A 17,453-nucleotide genomic window follows, 5' to 3' on the forward strand; every position below is an offset into this window, starting at 1 on the left:
CTCCCCTGGAATTGGAAACATTTTACGTCTCACAGTGAAAACCAACCCTCTTTACCTGTTTGTCTTATTAGTCACCTCTGCCTGTGCAGAGGTTTTCCTTTCAGGAAGAATGGATTGTACAACTTAATGGCACCCTCATAAACACAGGACATTTAAATTATCAATGCAATTTTTTAAAATCAGTCTATACCTGCTTACTAAGTGGAATCACTATATTTAGACTACTACATCTACAGCAATAAAAAAATCTTTTATAGTATGATTTATTATTAGATACCCAACACAAAGACTAATCATTCTTTATGAGGCAACTATGGAAAGTTTCTTAATAATTGGCAATCATTTATAATATTTCACAATTGTTTATAAAAGTCACCACTCCTCCTTTTTTACCTTATTTTTTCCTTCTCTCTACAAACACCTCCGCATTTAATCATTAGCTATTATTAATCTCCATCTCTCTTACACAGTGTGCCTTTTGTCCTGTCTTCCCCTCCTCACTCCCTCACTCGCAGCAGACCGCTGCCCCTCCCTGAGTCTGGTTCTGCTGCAGGTTTCTTCCTGTTAAAAGGGAGTTTTTATATATGCTCTAAGACAACCGGTGCTTTTTTGGTTTTCTTTTCCTTCTTTCTTTTTTTTCATTTTTTCCCCAAAGTTTTGCAAAGATAGTAACTGGACTGGTTCTTATAAAGCGCTTTTCTACTCCACTGGAGTACTCAAAGTTTTATACAACTGCCTCGTTCAGCCAGGCATGTTTTTCAATGCTTAAGTGTTTTCTCTCCAGAAATTACACATATTCACACTCTGATAGATGCATGAGGGAACAGCTTGGGATTGGTATCTTGCCCAAACACATTTGGCAGCAGCCTGAACTGTTGACACTTGGCAGAATAGATCCATTTTTCTCATCCTATCGTCTGAAAGTTGTAACAGAAATTGAGACCCATCAGACCAGGAAATGTTTTTTCTAATCTTTTATTGTCCACTTTTAAAGAATCCATGTGAACTGTATCGTCAGTTTCCTGTTCTTAGCAGACAGGAGTGATGTGGTCTTCTGCTGCATTTAGAGACCTTGGTTGTATGTAGCGGTTATCTGAGTTATTTTTGCTTCTGTTCATCTCAGAGTGGTCTGGCCATTCTCCTCTGACCTCTGACATCAACAAGGCATTTTCACCCAGAGAACTGCAGCTCACTGGTTATTCTCTCTTTTTCTGACCACTCTCTGCAAACCCTACAGGTGTTTGTGGTGAATAATCTCTGTAGATGACCATTTTCTGAAATTCTCAGACCACCCTGTCTTGCACTATGACAGTAAGTGCCACATTGAGTCACTTAAATCACCTCTCTTCCCCATTCTGATGGTCACTTTGAACCTCAGCTGGATACTCTGCACACCTAAATGCATGTGAACAGTGAATGTATGTGCATTATTATTATCATCAGGCAGGTTAAAGCATATTATTATCGAATTAGTTAACTTTTTAAGCCTAGAGCCATTTCAAATACTTCTCAATCAGCTCAACAATTATCAGCAAACACAAACTTTTTCTCTCCAGTTTGTCACAAACTGTGTCTGTGAGTGCTACAGCTGCTCCAGTGTTAAAGTGACACACTGAGAGATGCAATGCTACAATAAAAAGACCACAAGAGAAGAAGATGAGAGGTTATTTGCAAAGGTAAGGACTGTTCAGCGAGTAAGTTTTAGAAAATCAAATTTAGATCTGCAATTAATGTTGATTCACTTTAGAGTTTTTTAACCAAATGTTGGATCAAAATTGCCAAATTATGTCTGTAAAATGTCTTCCAAAACAAATTAAATATACGAATTTTGTCTTATTCAGAGCTTGCATGAAAACAGCTGGCAGTTTAGTTCAGGCTACACCGGTTAGTTTGCTGTATCATGATAACATTTACAATGACGCACTATTTGGGATGGGAGTACTGTTACTAGGTTACATCAAGGGTGTTAGGATCCTTGGGTCCTAACGCCTCCTAGTTTCTTGAGTTTTTCTTGATCCTCCCAGTTTCTTGAGTTTTGTAGGTTTTTGGTTCATTCTTGGAGTTATTATGTGATTACACTGTAGTTCTTCAGTGCACGAGTTACCACCCTCATACCTTTCTGGTCTTTTGAACTGGTACACTCCTGCAAGATCACTGAGGTCTGCAGATCAAATGTTCCTAGCTGTCCCAAAGTCCAGATTAAAGCACAGAGGCGATCTGGCCTTTGCCGTGACTGCTCCAAAACTCTGAAACAAACTGCCGCTTCACATCAGGACCTTTTATTCCTTGGCATTTAAATGAGAATAAGTTCATACTACTTTTATTTGTCTTATTTCTTACTCAAATCTTCTCATTTTATGCTTCTCTTCTTAAATTTTGTCATGTCTTCCTATGTTTTTATCTCTTTTGATCATTTAAATGTACAACACTTTGCTCAACGGTTGTTGTTTTAAATGTACTGTATAAATAAATTCAAGCTCGTTGGCTGTAACCTGTTTGTATTTTGATCTTTTGAGTCTGTAAAATTTAGTTATCTTCATCTGTGGCCCTGGTCATGCTTCTGTGTCAACTCTCACTGTGCCCTGTCCCTATGGTTGGTCACCCTGTTGTCTCAGGTCAGTCATGTCTCTGTGTTTATTTAGTCTTTACCTGCTTCTAGTTTGTCTCGAGTCTGGGTCTCCTTCTCTGTGTTTGTTTATTTCCCAACTTATTTCGATAGTCTCTTCTGTGTGCATTGTGTTTTTGCTTCTCCTGTCTTGTTAGCCTGATTTAGTTCACCTGTGTTCCCATTCCATCTCCCTCATTACTTCCTGTGTCTATTTAAGCCCTTGTTTATCTCTCTCTCAGGCTGTGTGTCCTGTCTCTTTGGAGTTCCTGTGTAGTTTCCTAGCTTGTATTCCCACATGTCTGCTTAGTCTTTCTATTCAGTCTCATGTGAGTTCAGCAATAAAGCTGCTTTTGAGTTCAGTTCTATTTCTGAGTCCTCCATATTGTATAACAACTCTACCTCCCACACAGTGATAAAGGGTAGCAGACATTAATTTATATTTGAGGTGATGCTGATTAGATAGACGCACTGATTTCTACTTTTTACACTAGATTTATTGTATTAAGGGGATTAGAAATAAGCCACAGAGCTCACAACACATACAAGATAAAGAGCAGCGAATATCAGAGCAGCAGCACAAGTCAGCTGATCACAGTTTGTACACAAAGAAACTCGCAGAACAAATCATTATGTGACTCGTTTCCAAGAAATTTCTAAGAAATTCTTTTCACTGCACTGCTACGTCCAACCTTAGAGCCCCCCCCCCCCCCGCCAAATCCGACTTTAATCCCTGCCCACAATATTGAGTGTCTTGAGAAGTCTATTGTTATGAACCGGTGTTATATAACCAAACTGAGTTGAATAGAAATTTATCAGATACCCAGTATTAAAACGGATGAAGAAAAATTGTATTTGAAACATCATAAAAACATAGCTGTGAGCTGTGTTCATATTTGTTTTCTTTTGATTGTTAATGCTCTTAAAAAAATGCAGCAATGCACATCCATCTTTTATTGCGCTGTTTGTCTTTGTAATGTTATGGAAAAATGATCCTGGTCCAGTGTGTCCTCGTAATCCTGCTGAAGCTCAATTTTATGACACATTTGGAGAGTCTCTATAAACATTACCGTCTGTGTTGAACCTGTCAAATTCAGCCGTGTGAAGCACTCAACAGACATATAAAGAAGCAAGCATCACCGCAAAAAGTTTAAAGCTTTTTCACAACAAAGCCGACACTTTAAACCTGTATCACTTTTATTAAGAAAATTCAAAGTTGCTAGGTTGATCCTGATTGGCCAAAAAGTGACATTACAGCTCATCTTTGGATGTTTTATTGGTCTTTTCCTCTGCGGACTCATCGGGCTCCTGAAAAAGAGGAAAATGTGTGAACTGTGGGTTATTTTTAAAAGAAAAACAGCATAAATCTGCAGCGGTAACACAAACCTTGCTATCGCCAGCAGCCTTGTCGCCTTCCTTTTTCTCATCCTCCTCATCCTCATCATCATCATCATCATCGTCGTCGTCATCCTCATCCTCATCCTCAACCTTTTCCTCTTTAGGTAAAACTCCTCCACCATCCAGGAATTTAGAAAATGTCTCCAGGTCCCTTTGTCCAGTGTATTCGATCACCTGAGAGAAAAAGAAAGTATGCACTGTGTCCACGTGTGTGTGTGTGTGTGTGTGCGTGTGTGTGTGTTTCTGTGTGTGTGTGTGTACCTCTTTGTCACCAGCTGGGAAGTATTTGAGTGTTGGGAAACTCTTAATGTCAAGAGACTCCACTTCATTGGCTGTGGCGTCTAGTTTGGCTATGATGATGTCATCATGGTCGGCATATTTCTCACCAAGCTCATCCCAGATGGGAGCCAATTCCTTGCAGTGTCCACACCATGGAGCATCTACACTCAGACACACAGAGATACACATACATTGTTGGGGGATTAAAGGAACCTCATTTTAATGTTGGTGAAGATGAATTAAAGAAAGGTGGATTATTTCAGCTGTATGTTACAGTAAACACAGAGAAATAACCATTTTAGAGATCTGCTTCGTTGCTTAAAGGAAATGTGGAAGGATAGGAGGTTCTTACCGTGTTTGAACAAACCTTAAGTTCAGCTAAATAAACGTTAACTTTCTTAATGCCAACTCCCTGTTTACTACATACTAATCTACACGCACTACATGGAGCAAAGAACTTGGCCAACTCCATGTTCCACCGACAGGAGCTGCTAGAGATGCAAACTCACGCCATGAAGCTCCCGGTGCACAGTTTCTGTGCTGATGTTAATGTCAGAGGAGGTTTGGAGCTCTGCAGTTACTGAGTCAGCAGAGAGTTGGCGACTTTTATGATCTATACGTGGTCTACCACCACTTACAGATGATTGTGGAATTTATAGACGTCACAGAAAATGTTACAAACTGACTTGTTGCTATGGTGGCATCCTGTTACAGAACCGATTCTTTCATAAATGTTTGTAAAGGCAGACTGCATGGCTAGGTGCTTGACTTTATACACCTGTGGCAATGAAACTGAAAGCACCTGAATTCAAGGATTAAAAGGCGTTTCCTAATCCTTTTGTCCACATAGTGTATGTTCTTTATTTTAGAAATCCAGCTGAACTGTTGGCCTGTCTTACTGCTCTAGCCCCATCTGACTTTGGAGTAGTGACGTGGCCACGTTAACAATTACTTGTGTTAAGTGAGAACAATAATCTTCGTACAAAGTATGTGCCCTTTCTCCACCTTAATGGGTGGGCTAATCTGAATGAAACTTGCATTACTAACATCTAGATGTTGTTTTTTTAAGATTCATTATAAACCCCAGCTCTGTTAATTTTCATAGATATCATCTTCATTTTATCATACCTCTATAAATGTGATGTTATCTTCTCTGTTTGCATTTCTTACTTTTGTTCATCTATTCACCAACAAATACAGAATGAAGAATTTGAAAAACTGCCGCAAGCCTGGCATAAACAGCCTTTAGGATGGGTTGTTGCTAACTAATATTACCTTTTTGCAGTTGTGTGACTCCATCCATATATTAAAGTTGGAATTTACTTCTGATTGTGTCCAGACTCAAGATACATGCAGTGTAGACACTGAACAATTTATTAATAGGTGGACACAAAAGGTCAGCGTCACCAGATCAGCATCTGACCGAAGGTGAAATATCTTCACCGTCTCACCCTCTGCTTCTGTATGTGTGTGGCACCAAATATTGACCAAAAAAGTGTTTTTGAAGAACAACGCTATGGCAAAGTGAAGGTGACCTTTGACCTTCTGGCTTTAAAATGCTATTTTATTAGACATTTTTTGGCTGTAGTCTTGACTGGTTGCATTGATGTTTGGCCAGCAAATTCTAATCAGCTGTTCAGTGTGTGCAAGAGAACGTTTAAGCAAATTTTGGCAGGATTAAAAGATTAAAAGACAGCCACAGCACAATTATCCCTCGAACATATAAAAAGAACAAGTGTGAATTTATGCTACTTTTTCTCCAGGCTAAGCTTTTTTCAGAGAGTTTTTTCCCAAATCCGGATCTTTCTCCACATGCCTGCTTTGACTACAGGAGTGGAATCAGTTGCTCGGTGGCTTGAGTTTCCAGCTGCCAATCATCTTTGCCTCAAATACCGGTCCTTAGCTCCAGCATGCTGCCCAATCACATCATCAGCCACTCAGTTCCTCGGGCCACTCACTAAACCTCTTGCTAATTCCTTGCTGATCCACTCCTTGAGTGGACCTCTGGTCTCCAGCTTGCACAGATTACTTGTGTCTGAGTGTCCCTCTCTGCTCTCACTGGCTCAGATTAGCCTTCGCTCGTCTGCATCAGGAGTCTGTGTGCATGCTGCCAGCTCCAACCCTTTTACCAGCTCATTCTGCTTCTCTGTCTCAAACACTTCACGATGTTCTTTGGTAAACTGTAAATAAATATTGCTTGACCATGCTTCTGCTTCCTGTCGCTTCACTTTGAGTTCTCTTCAGCTTTAACACAAGACTTGAATGATAATGTTATCATATATTAGATGCTGCATCTAATATCAGTACCTCCTTCACTCAGTAGCTTAATTTACTTCTGTTAGTGCTTGTTTTGTGTCCTCTTCTGTAGTTTCTGTAACATTAAAATCATTCAGTATGCTGTGGACTCTACAGCCTTTGCTCCATGCTCTCTTGAGAGGATGTTTTGTTCAGAAGTAGAAAATTCAAGGAGTTCTCCCTCCTTGAATCCACTGTTGGTGGATATGCAAATATTTTTCTTGTCAAAGGTTTAAAGACTGCATTGGAAATGTCTATCCTCAGTGTTTGTGCAGTGTTCCAGCTGCCAAATTTCCTATTAGGATTCGCTTTTAAGTTATTAAGATGTCGGAAATCCTGCTCACAGGTAGGCTCATTAAAGTTAGATGAGACACCAGAGCAACTCTGAGCAGATTAGTGCCAGACTCTAAACATCATTTAGTGAAGCAGCTTAAATCAAGGAGTAATGAATTTGAAGTCAGAGAAAGGTGATGATCAAGGTGATGTTGGCAAACTTCACTGCAAATTTGACTGAGTTGAATAATAAACGAACGCTCTGATTTCACAAGATCCCTGCCCAGATTAAAGTGCAGCTTGACTTACAAAACTCAACAAACACATTTTTGGTCGGGTCCAGAGCGACGGAGTCAAAGTTCTTTCCCACCAGGATTTTTACTGGTCCTTTGTCCCAGTCCTCTGGGATGTCCTCTGACCGATAGTAAGGCTGCAGAACAAAAACGGACGAGTTAAAAGAACTCGTACTTCTACAGTACTTTACTACTCATTAATTACAACAAGTGCTTTTAACCTAACATTCACATGGAGTCACATACAGACTTGAGAAGGTGGGGACTGTGTGCGCTTGTAGTACCTTTGCAGTACCATCCACAACCTCTTGGCACAGCTGTCGTAGTGAGTCTATGGTCAGCTCCTCTGAGTCACTGGCGTACTTCTTTCCCGTGTCCATATTAATGATGCGCAACGTGGGGGCGTCGTCCTTGGACACGGCAAAGTAGCTCAGCACGTGTGACAGGGGCTCTGACACGTCTATCAGAATGAACAGCAGCTGTATGACACACACACACACACACACACACACACACACACACACACACACACACAATCACATTTCCAACAGTTTAGAGGACAATGCACTGATGAAACAAAGTCTTCACCTTACATTGTAATGATCCACATGACACACACACACACACACACACACACACACACACACACACACACACACACACACACACACACACACAGAGCAGGACAGTTACCTTTCCTTTGAACTCCTTGGCAACAGCCTTGAATCTTTCCAGGAGCCTCATCTGACTCTCCACTGTGGAGTTCATGAACAGAAGGCAGTGCACGTTGATGCCAGAGTTGAAGACTTTGTCTGCTACCTGAAAATACACACACACACACACACACACACACACACACACACACGCACACACACACGCGCGCGCACGCACAGTATTATGCTATCATTTTTTAAATGTAATTGCAGTTTTCTCTCTTTGTGTCTGCTCACAGGTGTGTGCGTTACCTCCTGGCTGAATCGGATGATCAGCTGCAGGCTGTTTTGCTTGATGAAGGTGGTCAGGTTGTTTTTCTCCAGCTTCCCCTCTTCTGACAACACAAAGTCTGCTCTGCCATCATCAAACTAGCAATCACACACACACACACACACACACACACATTTACATTTTACATACTTGAAATATTACACGTGCAGAATTAATGATCATAATTCGGTGCGTTCTTTCTCCACATCTATAACACAGTAGTTACTGTACAATCTACCCTCTCAAATCCATAAATGTTGTACTAATTAATGTGTTTTGTTCTTTAATACAATTTTAGTGGTTTTCATGTTTGATTTGTTACCTCATATCTGTACGTTTTTCTTTAACATACAGTAGGTTTAAATGGTTTTCTATGTTTGGTTTTTCTTAATTATCTATAAATACTATCAACCTACCAGGTTGCATTTTCCCTTTAAAATAAATACAAATATTATTACAACTATTTCGTCAAATTCTCACTGATTCATCAAAATCTGTTTTATAGTGAAGTTATTCAAAGAAATGACTCATAGACTCAAAGAAGTTGATTCTGTTATATGTCACAGTCTCTTTTTCTGATGTTTTTTCTCTTCATGGTCAATAGGCTTAATAATTTATTTTATCATCAGCTACATGGCCATGGATAGCATAAAGTTATCAAAACATATATGTAACATTTAATTTTAATGATCTTTGATTTTTTTTTGCATAACTGAAACTGATCAGAATATCTTCACGGACGTTTGGCCTTTAACAGGAACATGCACTCACTATCTCCGGACACTAGATGGCGGCAAAGCAAAATCTCTGAAAAATATTTGTACCTTTTTGAAGAGCACCACGGAGCTGCCTTTCACCTCATACTTCTGGAAAACCTCTGGAGTGGCTGTGACTCCAAACTCTTGGTCGGGCATGTCCATAGCAACTTCCTTAAACACCTGAGCAGCTTCACTATCCAAACTCTGCAGGACAGGGTGGAAGCATGGGGTTATACCATGAACGAGCACTCATAGATGATTGCATGATTTAATGTTAGCACTGGACAGAAGGACAGACCTCGAAGAATCCCACTACAGTGATGTTATGGGCGTCTATGAACTGAGCTGCAGAGTCTGCAGACTCCAGGGCTTCAGCACCGGGGCCAGTGCGACGCTTCATCCACTGGATTATCCCTATCGTCGTCCTCTTACCTGCAGAGACAAGGTCGATATAAAGCGGCTGTTTCAGGTGCTTTGAAGCAACGAGTCCCCAACGTCAGCTTGTAGCTCAGCTTTGAGCAGAAATGATAACAAGAGAGTAGAAACAGGCAGTCAGTGAATTCAATTAAGTAAAAGTCAGAAAGGTAATGCGTATTTGTAATGGCTGCTAAAAGTCTGGCTTAATTAGGAAATGTTGGAATTGCTTGCTAGCTTTTATTTTTAGTACTAGCTAAAAGGTTATAGGTAAATATTTGAAACAGCCAGGGAGGTCAAAGTCATTTTATATCGAAGGTCACATACCGTCAACCCAGCTTTGACCTTAAGTAAGTCAGTATAAAGAGGTTTAACTGCACATTGCTAAATGTGTAGTTAAATGTATAGAAATCTTCCTGTAGTAAATGAAACAAATCTGTCAGCAAGACTTAAATTGTAAGAAATAAATTTGTAAAAGTATAGAAAAAGTTCTGGTATCTTATAGCACAGACTGTCCTGTAATTATAAAGCACATTTCATTAATTCACAAAAATACCTTTTTTTTTAAACTTTGGACCCATTTATTTCTACAGTCAATAGTGAAAAAACAAGAACTTTTCTGTTGTTTATTTGTTTATCTGTCACTTAATTACACATGAAGTGCCTTGGGGGAGGTTTTTAGCAGAAAAAACGTTAAAAGCCCAAAATTGTCATCTAAAAAATTTTTTCCAAACCTGTCCAGTGGCTGAATTTGACTCTTTGCTGAAAAATGATTTCACAGTAACTATTGTAGTAGAATGGGTTCAGATCAACTGGTTTTAATATGAGAAGTGGTGCTGATGAAGGGCTACTTTTTAAAAAATATATTTTTCATTTTACACATTAGATTCTTATTGTAATAAAGTTGAGCGAAAGACCAGTAAAGACCTCAAGGCAGATTCCAACCCTTATTGCTTATGGGTCAGCTGCTCTACTCAGTAAAGCAGTACCCATCCCACAGGCCTTTGTGGGAACCACAGCTTTGACACACAAAGACTCAGAAAAATTATAATAATTAAAAAAGCTCTAACACCAACTAGGTTATACAGTAGGTTAAACACACACATTTGGTTCAGTGTGCAAACTGACAGATGATAACCCTCGAAGGTGCTGGGAGGTGGAAAAATGCAAACTATACACAATCAGGTGATGATGTTCACTGATGATGCATAAAGAGCTGCTTGTGTTTGTGTATAAGTGTGTGTGTGTGTGTGTGTGTGTGTGTGTGCTCACCGGTGTATTCGACAGGCTCTTTGCGGTCTCCATTGATGAAGAGTTTCAGAGTGGGGAAGCTTCCGACGTCAAACTCTTCGGCCAGCTCTTTCTCCTCCGTGGCATCCACTTTGGCCAAGCGCAGCTCCGGCTCCTCCTCCTTCAGCTTCTCGGCAGCCTCGGCATAAATTGGCTCCAGCTGTTTACAGTGACCGCACCAAGGAGCATCTACAGTACATATAAAAACACATGAACGCACACAGTTCAATGAAAGTTACCGCGAGAGTGAGAGACAGAGGGAGACACTGAAAACTAAAGGGGTTTGTCCACAGCAGGCCTCTGCTCTGCTGCTATCAGCAGCTCCTGTCCAGATACTCATGGAAATGAGCAGCTGATATAAAGTGGCAGTTGGGCTCCGTCTTTCTCCCCCATGTCTCATTTCCTTGTCCTGGCCTCTCCGCTTCAGTTCATCTGTGGGAGAGTTGAACCCGCACAACACCTGGACAGGACGTGTCACGTGTGCGATAATGCCTCGGCGCTGTTAAAGGCTGGGAAAGAAAACTTAGACTTTCTCTCGTTTATAAATTGATCAAATTTTAAATTCCTTGTCAGCAAAATGAGATAATCTTTTCACTTCCTGCCATATTTTCTAACCTTCTTTGATCAGTTTAGATTAGATTAGATGTTCCCACGACATTTACATCTTAGTTTTCATGTTATTACATAAAATCTGCACATCTTACCTATTAGTTCTTCTTTATGTGACCCTTATGCCAACCTTTGCTGTCACTGATGTTATTTGTGCATAAAAGCAACTCAAATTTAATAAAAATTGTCTCAAAGAAGACAAAGAGATAAGAGAAAATTCATCACAAGTTATTAATGGCATCAAACTGGCACAAAAGAGCTCATTTATCATAATAAACAGGATTTTTCCAGAACATAAGACATCCCACTTACAGAATTCAACCAGTAAATACTGATTCTCGCTGAGGGCTCTTTCAAAGTTGTTGATGTGAAGGATCATGACATTATTCTCCTCCTCTATCTCAGTTGTTTTCTCTTTCTTTGGTGCCTCTGCCTCCTCCTCCGCCTCCTCGGTCGTCTCCTCCGATGCCTCCTCAGACGTCTCCTCTTGCGACTCTGTCTGCTTGTCAGTGCTGTCCTCGGCCTGCGTGCAGGAGGCCCACAGCAGCAGGCCCAGCAGCGCCATGAACAAAAGCTTGTGAGTCTTCATGTCTGCGTCTCTGTCTGAGCTGCTCTGGTACCCGTGCTTAGGTGTAGGTGACCGTCAATGCATGTGTCTTTTACTCTTTGTACGATTATTTATCTAAGATGAAGCGTGTGTGTCAGAATGTTACTGGCCTTCCCTGTCATCCAATCAGGCGTCACGCCTGTAAGGGAAACTTTCCAGTCTCGACCAATCAAACGATGCCTTGTAGATTCAGAATTGGGTAAACTGGATGATCGACTGCTGTGGTTGATCACACGTACACCTACTCGTATGTTTGTGTTTGTTTTTTTTGTTTATAGCGTTTAAATAGACACCCCCCCCCATGGACCACATGGTAGCATTAAAACACTCCTTTTAACTTTAACTCCTCTTTCTGCTCCTTATCAAACCCTCATTTACCTAAAACTCCCACAGTGATACTAACAGGTGGATTAACAACTCTTACCTTTTATCACACCCTTTATGTTTACTCAAACTACAGAGACCACTTTCCACAGTTGCCCCTGTCATGACCTCAAATTTAAATCCACATCACCATTAAACAGGAAACATAGCAAGTTTTTCTGTTTTCTCTTCAAGCTAGCAACATGAAATATCACTTAAGCTGAGTGCCGCAACATAGTGCTGTCTTTGTCACACAGATGCTTTGCGTTTTACTGTGCGTGTTGATGTGCGCTAATCTAAAACCAGTACATGTAACACTCACACTCACAGCGCTGAGTCTTTCTGCACAGGCAGAGGTTGTCCAGCTGTTTTCAGGATTTTAAAACTTGCTTCAAAAGTTGAGATTGAAGTTCGAGCTCTAAAACAACCGCAAGGTTCTTTTTTTAAACCTTTGTGTTTCTCTAAAACGTATGTTTTGAAAAGTCTTATTTATTTGCTGAATTCAGTTTTTTTATATCGCACCAGATGAGAACAACAGTCATCTCAAGGTGCTTTATATTGTAAGGTAAACCTTTATGAGCAAGCACTTGGCAACAGTGGGAAAGAAAAACTCCCTTTTAACAGGAAGAAACCTCTGGCAGCACCAGGCTCAGGGAGCGGCAGCCATCTGCCATGAGCGGTTGGGGTTGATGAGAGGGAGACGGGACAAAAGACGTGCTGTGGAAGACAGCCACATCTGTTTCTGCTTATAACTTTAAAACTCATTGAATATCTTTGAACGTTACTGAACTACGTCCAGGTTTCACAATGTTGCTCTGAGATTCAAAGAAGCAGGTCATTGCTTCCAGCATCACGCTCTGTCTCCATTTTTAGTTTCCTGTCATCTCTCTAATGCTGACTCACAGATAAAGGTAAATTGGGCATAAATGTGAAGGGTTTCACTCCAGGAAACAACCGCTAAAGAAAAGTTTGTTTTGCTACCCGTCTGTTTAACCTTGGACAGCATCTATGTACAGTACAGACACCGTGACATAAATGATGGGTGTGGTGAGTAGTGTTTTCTTTACACCTGTAACCCAATGCTGTGGCCACACACAGCAGGGATGTGACAGCGTCCTGGAGTGCACCTGTGCATCCATGCGGCAAAACAAGAAGTTAAACTCTGTAACCTGAGATTTTTGGGTTTTTTAACAGCTACATGACTGTATGACCAAAACAATGATGGATTTTTTTCGGAAAAATTACATTTTTCGACCCGACACAGCCATATTTGACAAAATTCAAACTGTGAATTAGCGAGTAAATAACAGCAACAAAGAGTCAACACTCATGTTAATGAATTTATTTTATAAAATGTCAGCAGCAGCTCTACAAAATATTATGCAACAGAAATAAAGCGTAACAGTTTCACATCCGATTATGTTACAGTAGTAGAGGACAGGATGGGTCCTGGTACATTTTTTTATTAAATTAAATCTCACTCTGCTCACATGGCAGGTTCTTTGTCCTGACCCTTTAAAACTGCAGAAAACTGTATAAGGATCATAAGTGGAGTCTTTTCAGTCCCAGGCTGAGGCTGGCGTGATCAGTGCTGCATGTTTGTGTTCTCGGTCAGCGTGTGAGTGAGCTCCGGGTTTGGATCCCAGTTCGCCAACAGGTCGCTGAAATCTGGCTGAGTGCTGTCGAGGGTGTGCATGTTGTGCTGCGCTGGGACGTTATAGTGCATGTGCGCGTTATCGTCCGTGTGTGTGAGGTCCTGTGAAGGCGAGGCGCCGGTCCTGTGTGCGATGTCAAGCGTGTTACTCAGAGTGACCAGGGAGCAGCTGGGGATCGGCTCGGTCCAGAAACTGAGAGGGAGGTGTCGTTTGATCATCGGTTGGCCTCGGCCCTTGCTCGGGGCCCTGAGGTCAAACAGTTCAGCCAGGGGCCCCAGCCCACTGCTGTTGCCTTTTGCAGCCGCGGCTCTTTGCTCTTCAGGACAGGCCCCGAAGCTGTTCTCCTGCACCTCTGGACTTCCTGCTCTCGCTATTCTCATCAGGTCGTCATAGTAACGCAGACGCCCACTGGTGGTGATGGAGATGGAGTCGCTGTAGATGTCGCAGGCTTCTTGGTCACCGGAGCAGCGACCGAAATAGCGCTGCACATCGCGACTGATGACGTCGGCGAACCTCAGCAGCTGCTTGGTCACATCCAGAGCATGGTGAGCGGGGTTTAAGAAAACCTCGTCCAAACCTTCTTCCTCTTCCTCCTGAGCCTCAGATTCTTCGTCCTCCTCGTCTTCATCTGCCTGTCTCTCTTCCTCGTCTTCTCTCTCCTCTGGCTTCTCTTGCAGCTTCTTCTCGTAGTCACTGTCTTTACACGGAGAATGCTGAAAAATCATGGGGAAGTAGGCCGGAGTCGGAGCCTGGATGAGGAAGTTCCTGATGACGCCTGCAGCCATGTCGGCTTCTAATCCTGATGAGATGAATGCAGAAAAAGGGACAGTAAGAACTTGATTGGGAATAACAAAAAAAGCAAAAAATGCCTATATTGAGTTTCCTTACCTTACCTTGCTGCCAGGTTTAGTGTCTGTCCAAGAATAAAGGTCTGGCCTGGGTCACTGATGGATTCACTCGGTGTGCCCTCCAGGACCGGCCCTCTATATATACCTCCGCACACGGCAGCAGGCGTGTGTGTGACTGGCGTCGGATGAGGCAGCTTCCAGGACAAATATTTGCGCGCGGGATTGGTCAAACACACATTGTTTACTTTATCACTAGGCAACCGGGGAGGGGGGCCGAAGCTAATGGACCCTCTGCTAGGGGATGATGGAGATTTGTTATCCAGACGCGGACACAAACACATCATTGCCTTTTTCCGTCCCTGTTATCAGGCTAGTTAAAGGATAAAAGAGCATGAAATCAAATCACATGCTGTTTTGACTTTTAAAGGGGAACACTTTGAACCCACATCAGCCCACCACATGCCCCCTACGACAGCAGGCTAACACACAGGCTGTCCAGACACACTCTCCCTAACGCACGACACAGTGTAATATTCTTTAAAGCACCCAAGTAATGCGCCAACGGCCGCTGGTTGACTTGGAGAATAATACAGAGAAAATCAGAGTGCCCTCAAGGAAAAAACTGATAAGCAGGTGAGGCCTGTGAGCGTCTCATGGTGTAAAACCACTCAACCAATTAAAGCTGACAGGGAGGAGATCCTTTATCATTTATTGTCAATATACAAAAAGACCAAAACTACAAACTCTACGGTGTTGCACCATCTTTCTATGATTTACAACTTCCCTGGTTTGTGTTGGGATTCGGCCTCCTGAGCTTATTCATTCAAAAAGATTTTAAAATAGATTTTCAGATACCAGATGTCCTATCACATACTTTTAAAGTAAAGTTTTAGAGACCTGCACCACCAATTGTGAAGTCCATAAAATGCTGTTCAGCTTCTGGGTTTGATGTAGATCTAAAAAAGATGGCCACAAAGACAAAAGTAGATTTGTTTTCAGTGCTGTTTGTCCAGAAAGCTACCAACATAAACCCATGTGCTTTTCTAACTTAAAACTGCATCATTAGTTCCCCAGACATGGATTAAGGCTAGCCTTGGACTAAAAGCTTTAATCAGTGGAGATTGTTACTGATTATTGACTTAGGCTTAGTCTGTGTCTATGAACCAGGCTGGTACTGCTTCAGAACAAGACTCCCTTAAAAACACAAAGAGAAAAACAAAGAGAACAGAAATAACAGATTTCATCTGTAAATTAAGTCTTGCAATATGCTCTATCTAAGTTGGTACTTACAGATAAAGTTTAAACTGAAACTTGAATTTTTGAAATCAAAAAGGAAATATGCTCTTCACAACGTGTGATTCAGGAAACTGCACAATAATTGCAGCAGTCTCACAGATTAAGGCCGATTTGACCTGGTTTGTACTGTAACATCATATATACGTGTCTTGCTTCTGTTTATATGTGCATGTAGAGCATTATTTAATGTGTGTGTGTGTGTGTGTGTTATCAGGACACCCTGACTCCCCTGGCCTGCCTGTCATCAGTATCCAGGCTTCTGTGTTGATTTTAGGACTAAAGATCAATAGCAGCAATATGTCAGCTCTCAAGAGGCTGACAAAGAATTACACACGCTTTTAGGCACACAAGCACATAGACACGCAAAACAAACACAGTAACTTTGTGATTTGTCTAACATGTTATATTCATTATAAAAAGCACACATGCAAACTAAAGATTTTAGACCATTTTCTGTGACAAAATACAATAATTTAGATGTTTGTACAAGATAAATGGCAATTATTGACATTTTCAGTTGTCATTCTTTAATATTTAGTTATGATCAGTGTTGGTCAAGTTACTTGAAAAAAGTAATCAGTAACTAATTACTGATTACTTCCCCCAAAAAGTAATCCCGTTACTTTACTGATTACTTATTTTCAAAAGTAATTAATTACTTAGTTACTTTTTAAAAACACGATTTACAACCTGAATAGATAAAGCGATAGATCTTTCAGCCCAATTCTACTTTTTCTGCATAATCCATCATACAAAATGTAATCAAATGGAAACGTCTCTTTTTAAAACTTTAAACTTTAAATCTTTTAACTTTATGCATCAAGCAAAAACTTAATTATATGCAACATTCTCTGACTGAAAGAAATTTGTTTAACATTTAAACCTATTTTCTGCACATTCCAGCACATAAAATAAAATATTTTTTTGTGTTTACACTCACTCTTTCAAATAGATGAAAGTAAAACACAGCAGAAAATAAATAAAATCAAAGACTAGCGGTCCTGTTGCTCTATTTTCACCTGTAAAGCAGGAGTGGGTTAGGCGGAGGTTTACCCTGGTGCAGGTGTGCCGCAGCGGTCAGTGGAAGAATCCGCGAGTTTCTCTGTGAATTTCACATTACGTCGTAGTACACTCGGTGCTTGCTTGGAAGTTTATGGGGTTTTTTCGCTGTAAAAAGAAGTTTTCTTCCCACGCATAACGGACACTAATGTTTTTGTCACTTTTTATGGAATCAAACTCAAAGTAAGGTCAGTACTTCCACGCTTTAAACGCTGCACGCTCATACTCTCTCCCGCACTCGATAGCTGTGTCCCAAAACGTCGGCTGCATCCTCCGGAGGCGTTATTAAATTGATGCACGTAAGCTGAACTAGCAAACACCGTCGTAGTTACATGTGGCTGTCTTCTTGTTTGATAGAGTGATACCATATATGCCCTATAGCTGCAGAAAAGGCTTACATTGTTATCTTTTCCCAAAAAAAAACAGC

At 41.1% G+C, this 17,453-nt stretch overlaps 2 protein-coding genes across 3 annotated transcripts; both read right to left on the reverse strand.

The window, feature by feature from the left end:
* Positions 1-3,500: 3,500 nt before the first annotated feature.
* pdia2 (protein disulfide isomerase family A, member 2) lies at positions 3,501-11,870 on the reverse strand. Its single transcript, XM_003455984.5, has 11 exons — positions 11,511-11,870; positions 10,572-10,778; positions 9,184-9,317; positions 8,952-9,089; positions 8,109-8,225; positions 7,837-7,962; positions 7,428-7,622; positions 7,160-7,280; positions 4,265-4,443; positions 3,992-4,177; positions 3,501-3,913 (listed from the first exon to the last, which is right to left on the reverse strand). Exons 1-11 carry the CDS (start codon positions 11,785-11,787, stop codon positions 3,857-3,859), a joined length of 1,737 nt encoding a protein of 578 aa, XP_003456032.1. The 5' UTR covers positions 11,788-11,870; the 3' UTR covers positions 3,501-3,856.
* A 1,669-nt stretch (positions 11,871-13,539) lies between these two features.
* Positions 13,540-16,395, reverse strand: percc1 (proline and glutamate rich with coiled coil 1). 2 transcript variants are annotated; one of them, XM_013264551.3, is made up of 2 exons: positions 14,717-16,395; positions 13,540-14,622 (listed from the first exon to the last, which is right to left on the reverse strand). In XM_013264551.3, exon 2 carries the CDS (start codon positions 14,606-14,608, stop codon positions 13,754-13,756), a length of 855 nt encoding a protein of 284 aa, XP_013120005.1. In that variant the 5' UTR covers positions 14,609-14,622; positions 14,717-16,395; the 3' UTR covers positions 13,540-13,753. The 2 variants fall into 2 exon arrangements, with proteins under 2 accessions (XP_013120005.1, XP_005460809.1); XM_005460752.4 differs by having other exon boundaries at positions 14,712-16,395.
* Between the last annotated feature and the right edge of the window lie 1,058 nt (positions 16,396-17,453).

Source organism: Oreochromis niloticus, linkage group LG6 (genome assembly GCF_001858045.2).
Source record: "Oreochromis niloticus isolate F11D_XX linkage group LG6, O_niloticus_UMD_NMBU, whole genome shotgun sequence".
In the NCBI taxonomy this organism is placed as follows: domain Eukaryota; kingdom Metazoa; phylum Chordata; class Actinopteri; order Cichliformes; family Cichlidae; genus Oreochromis; species Oreochromis niloticus.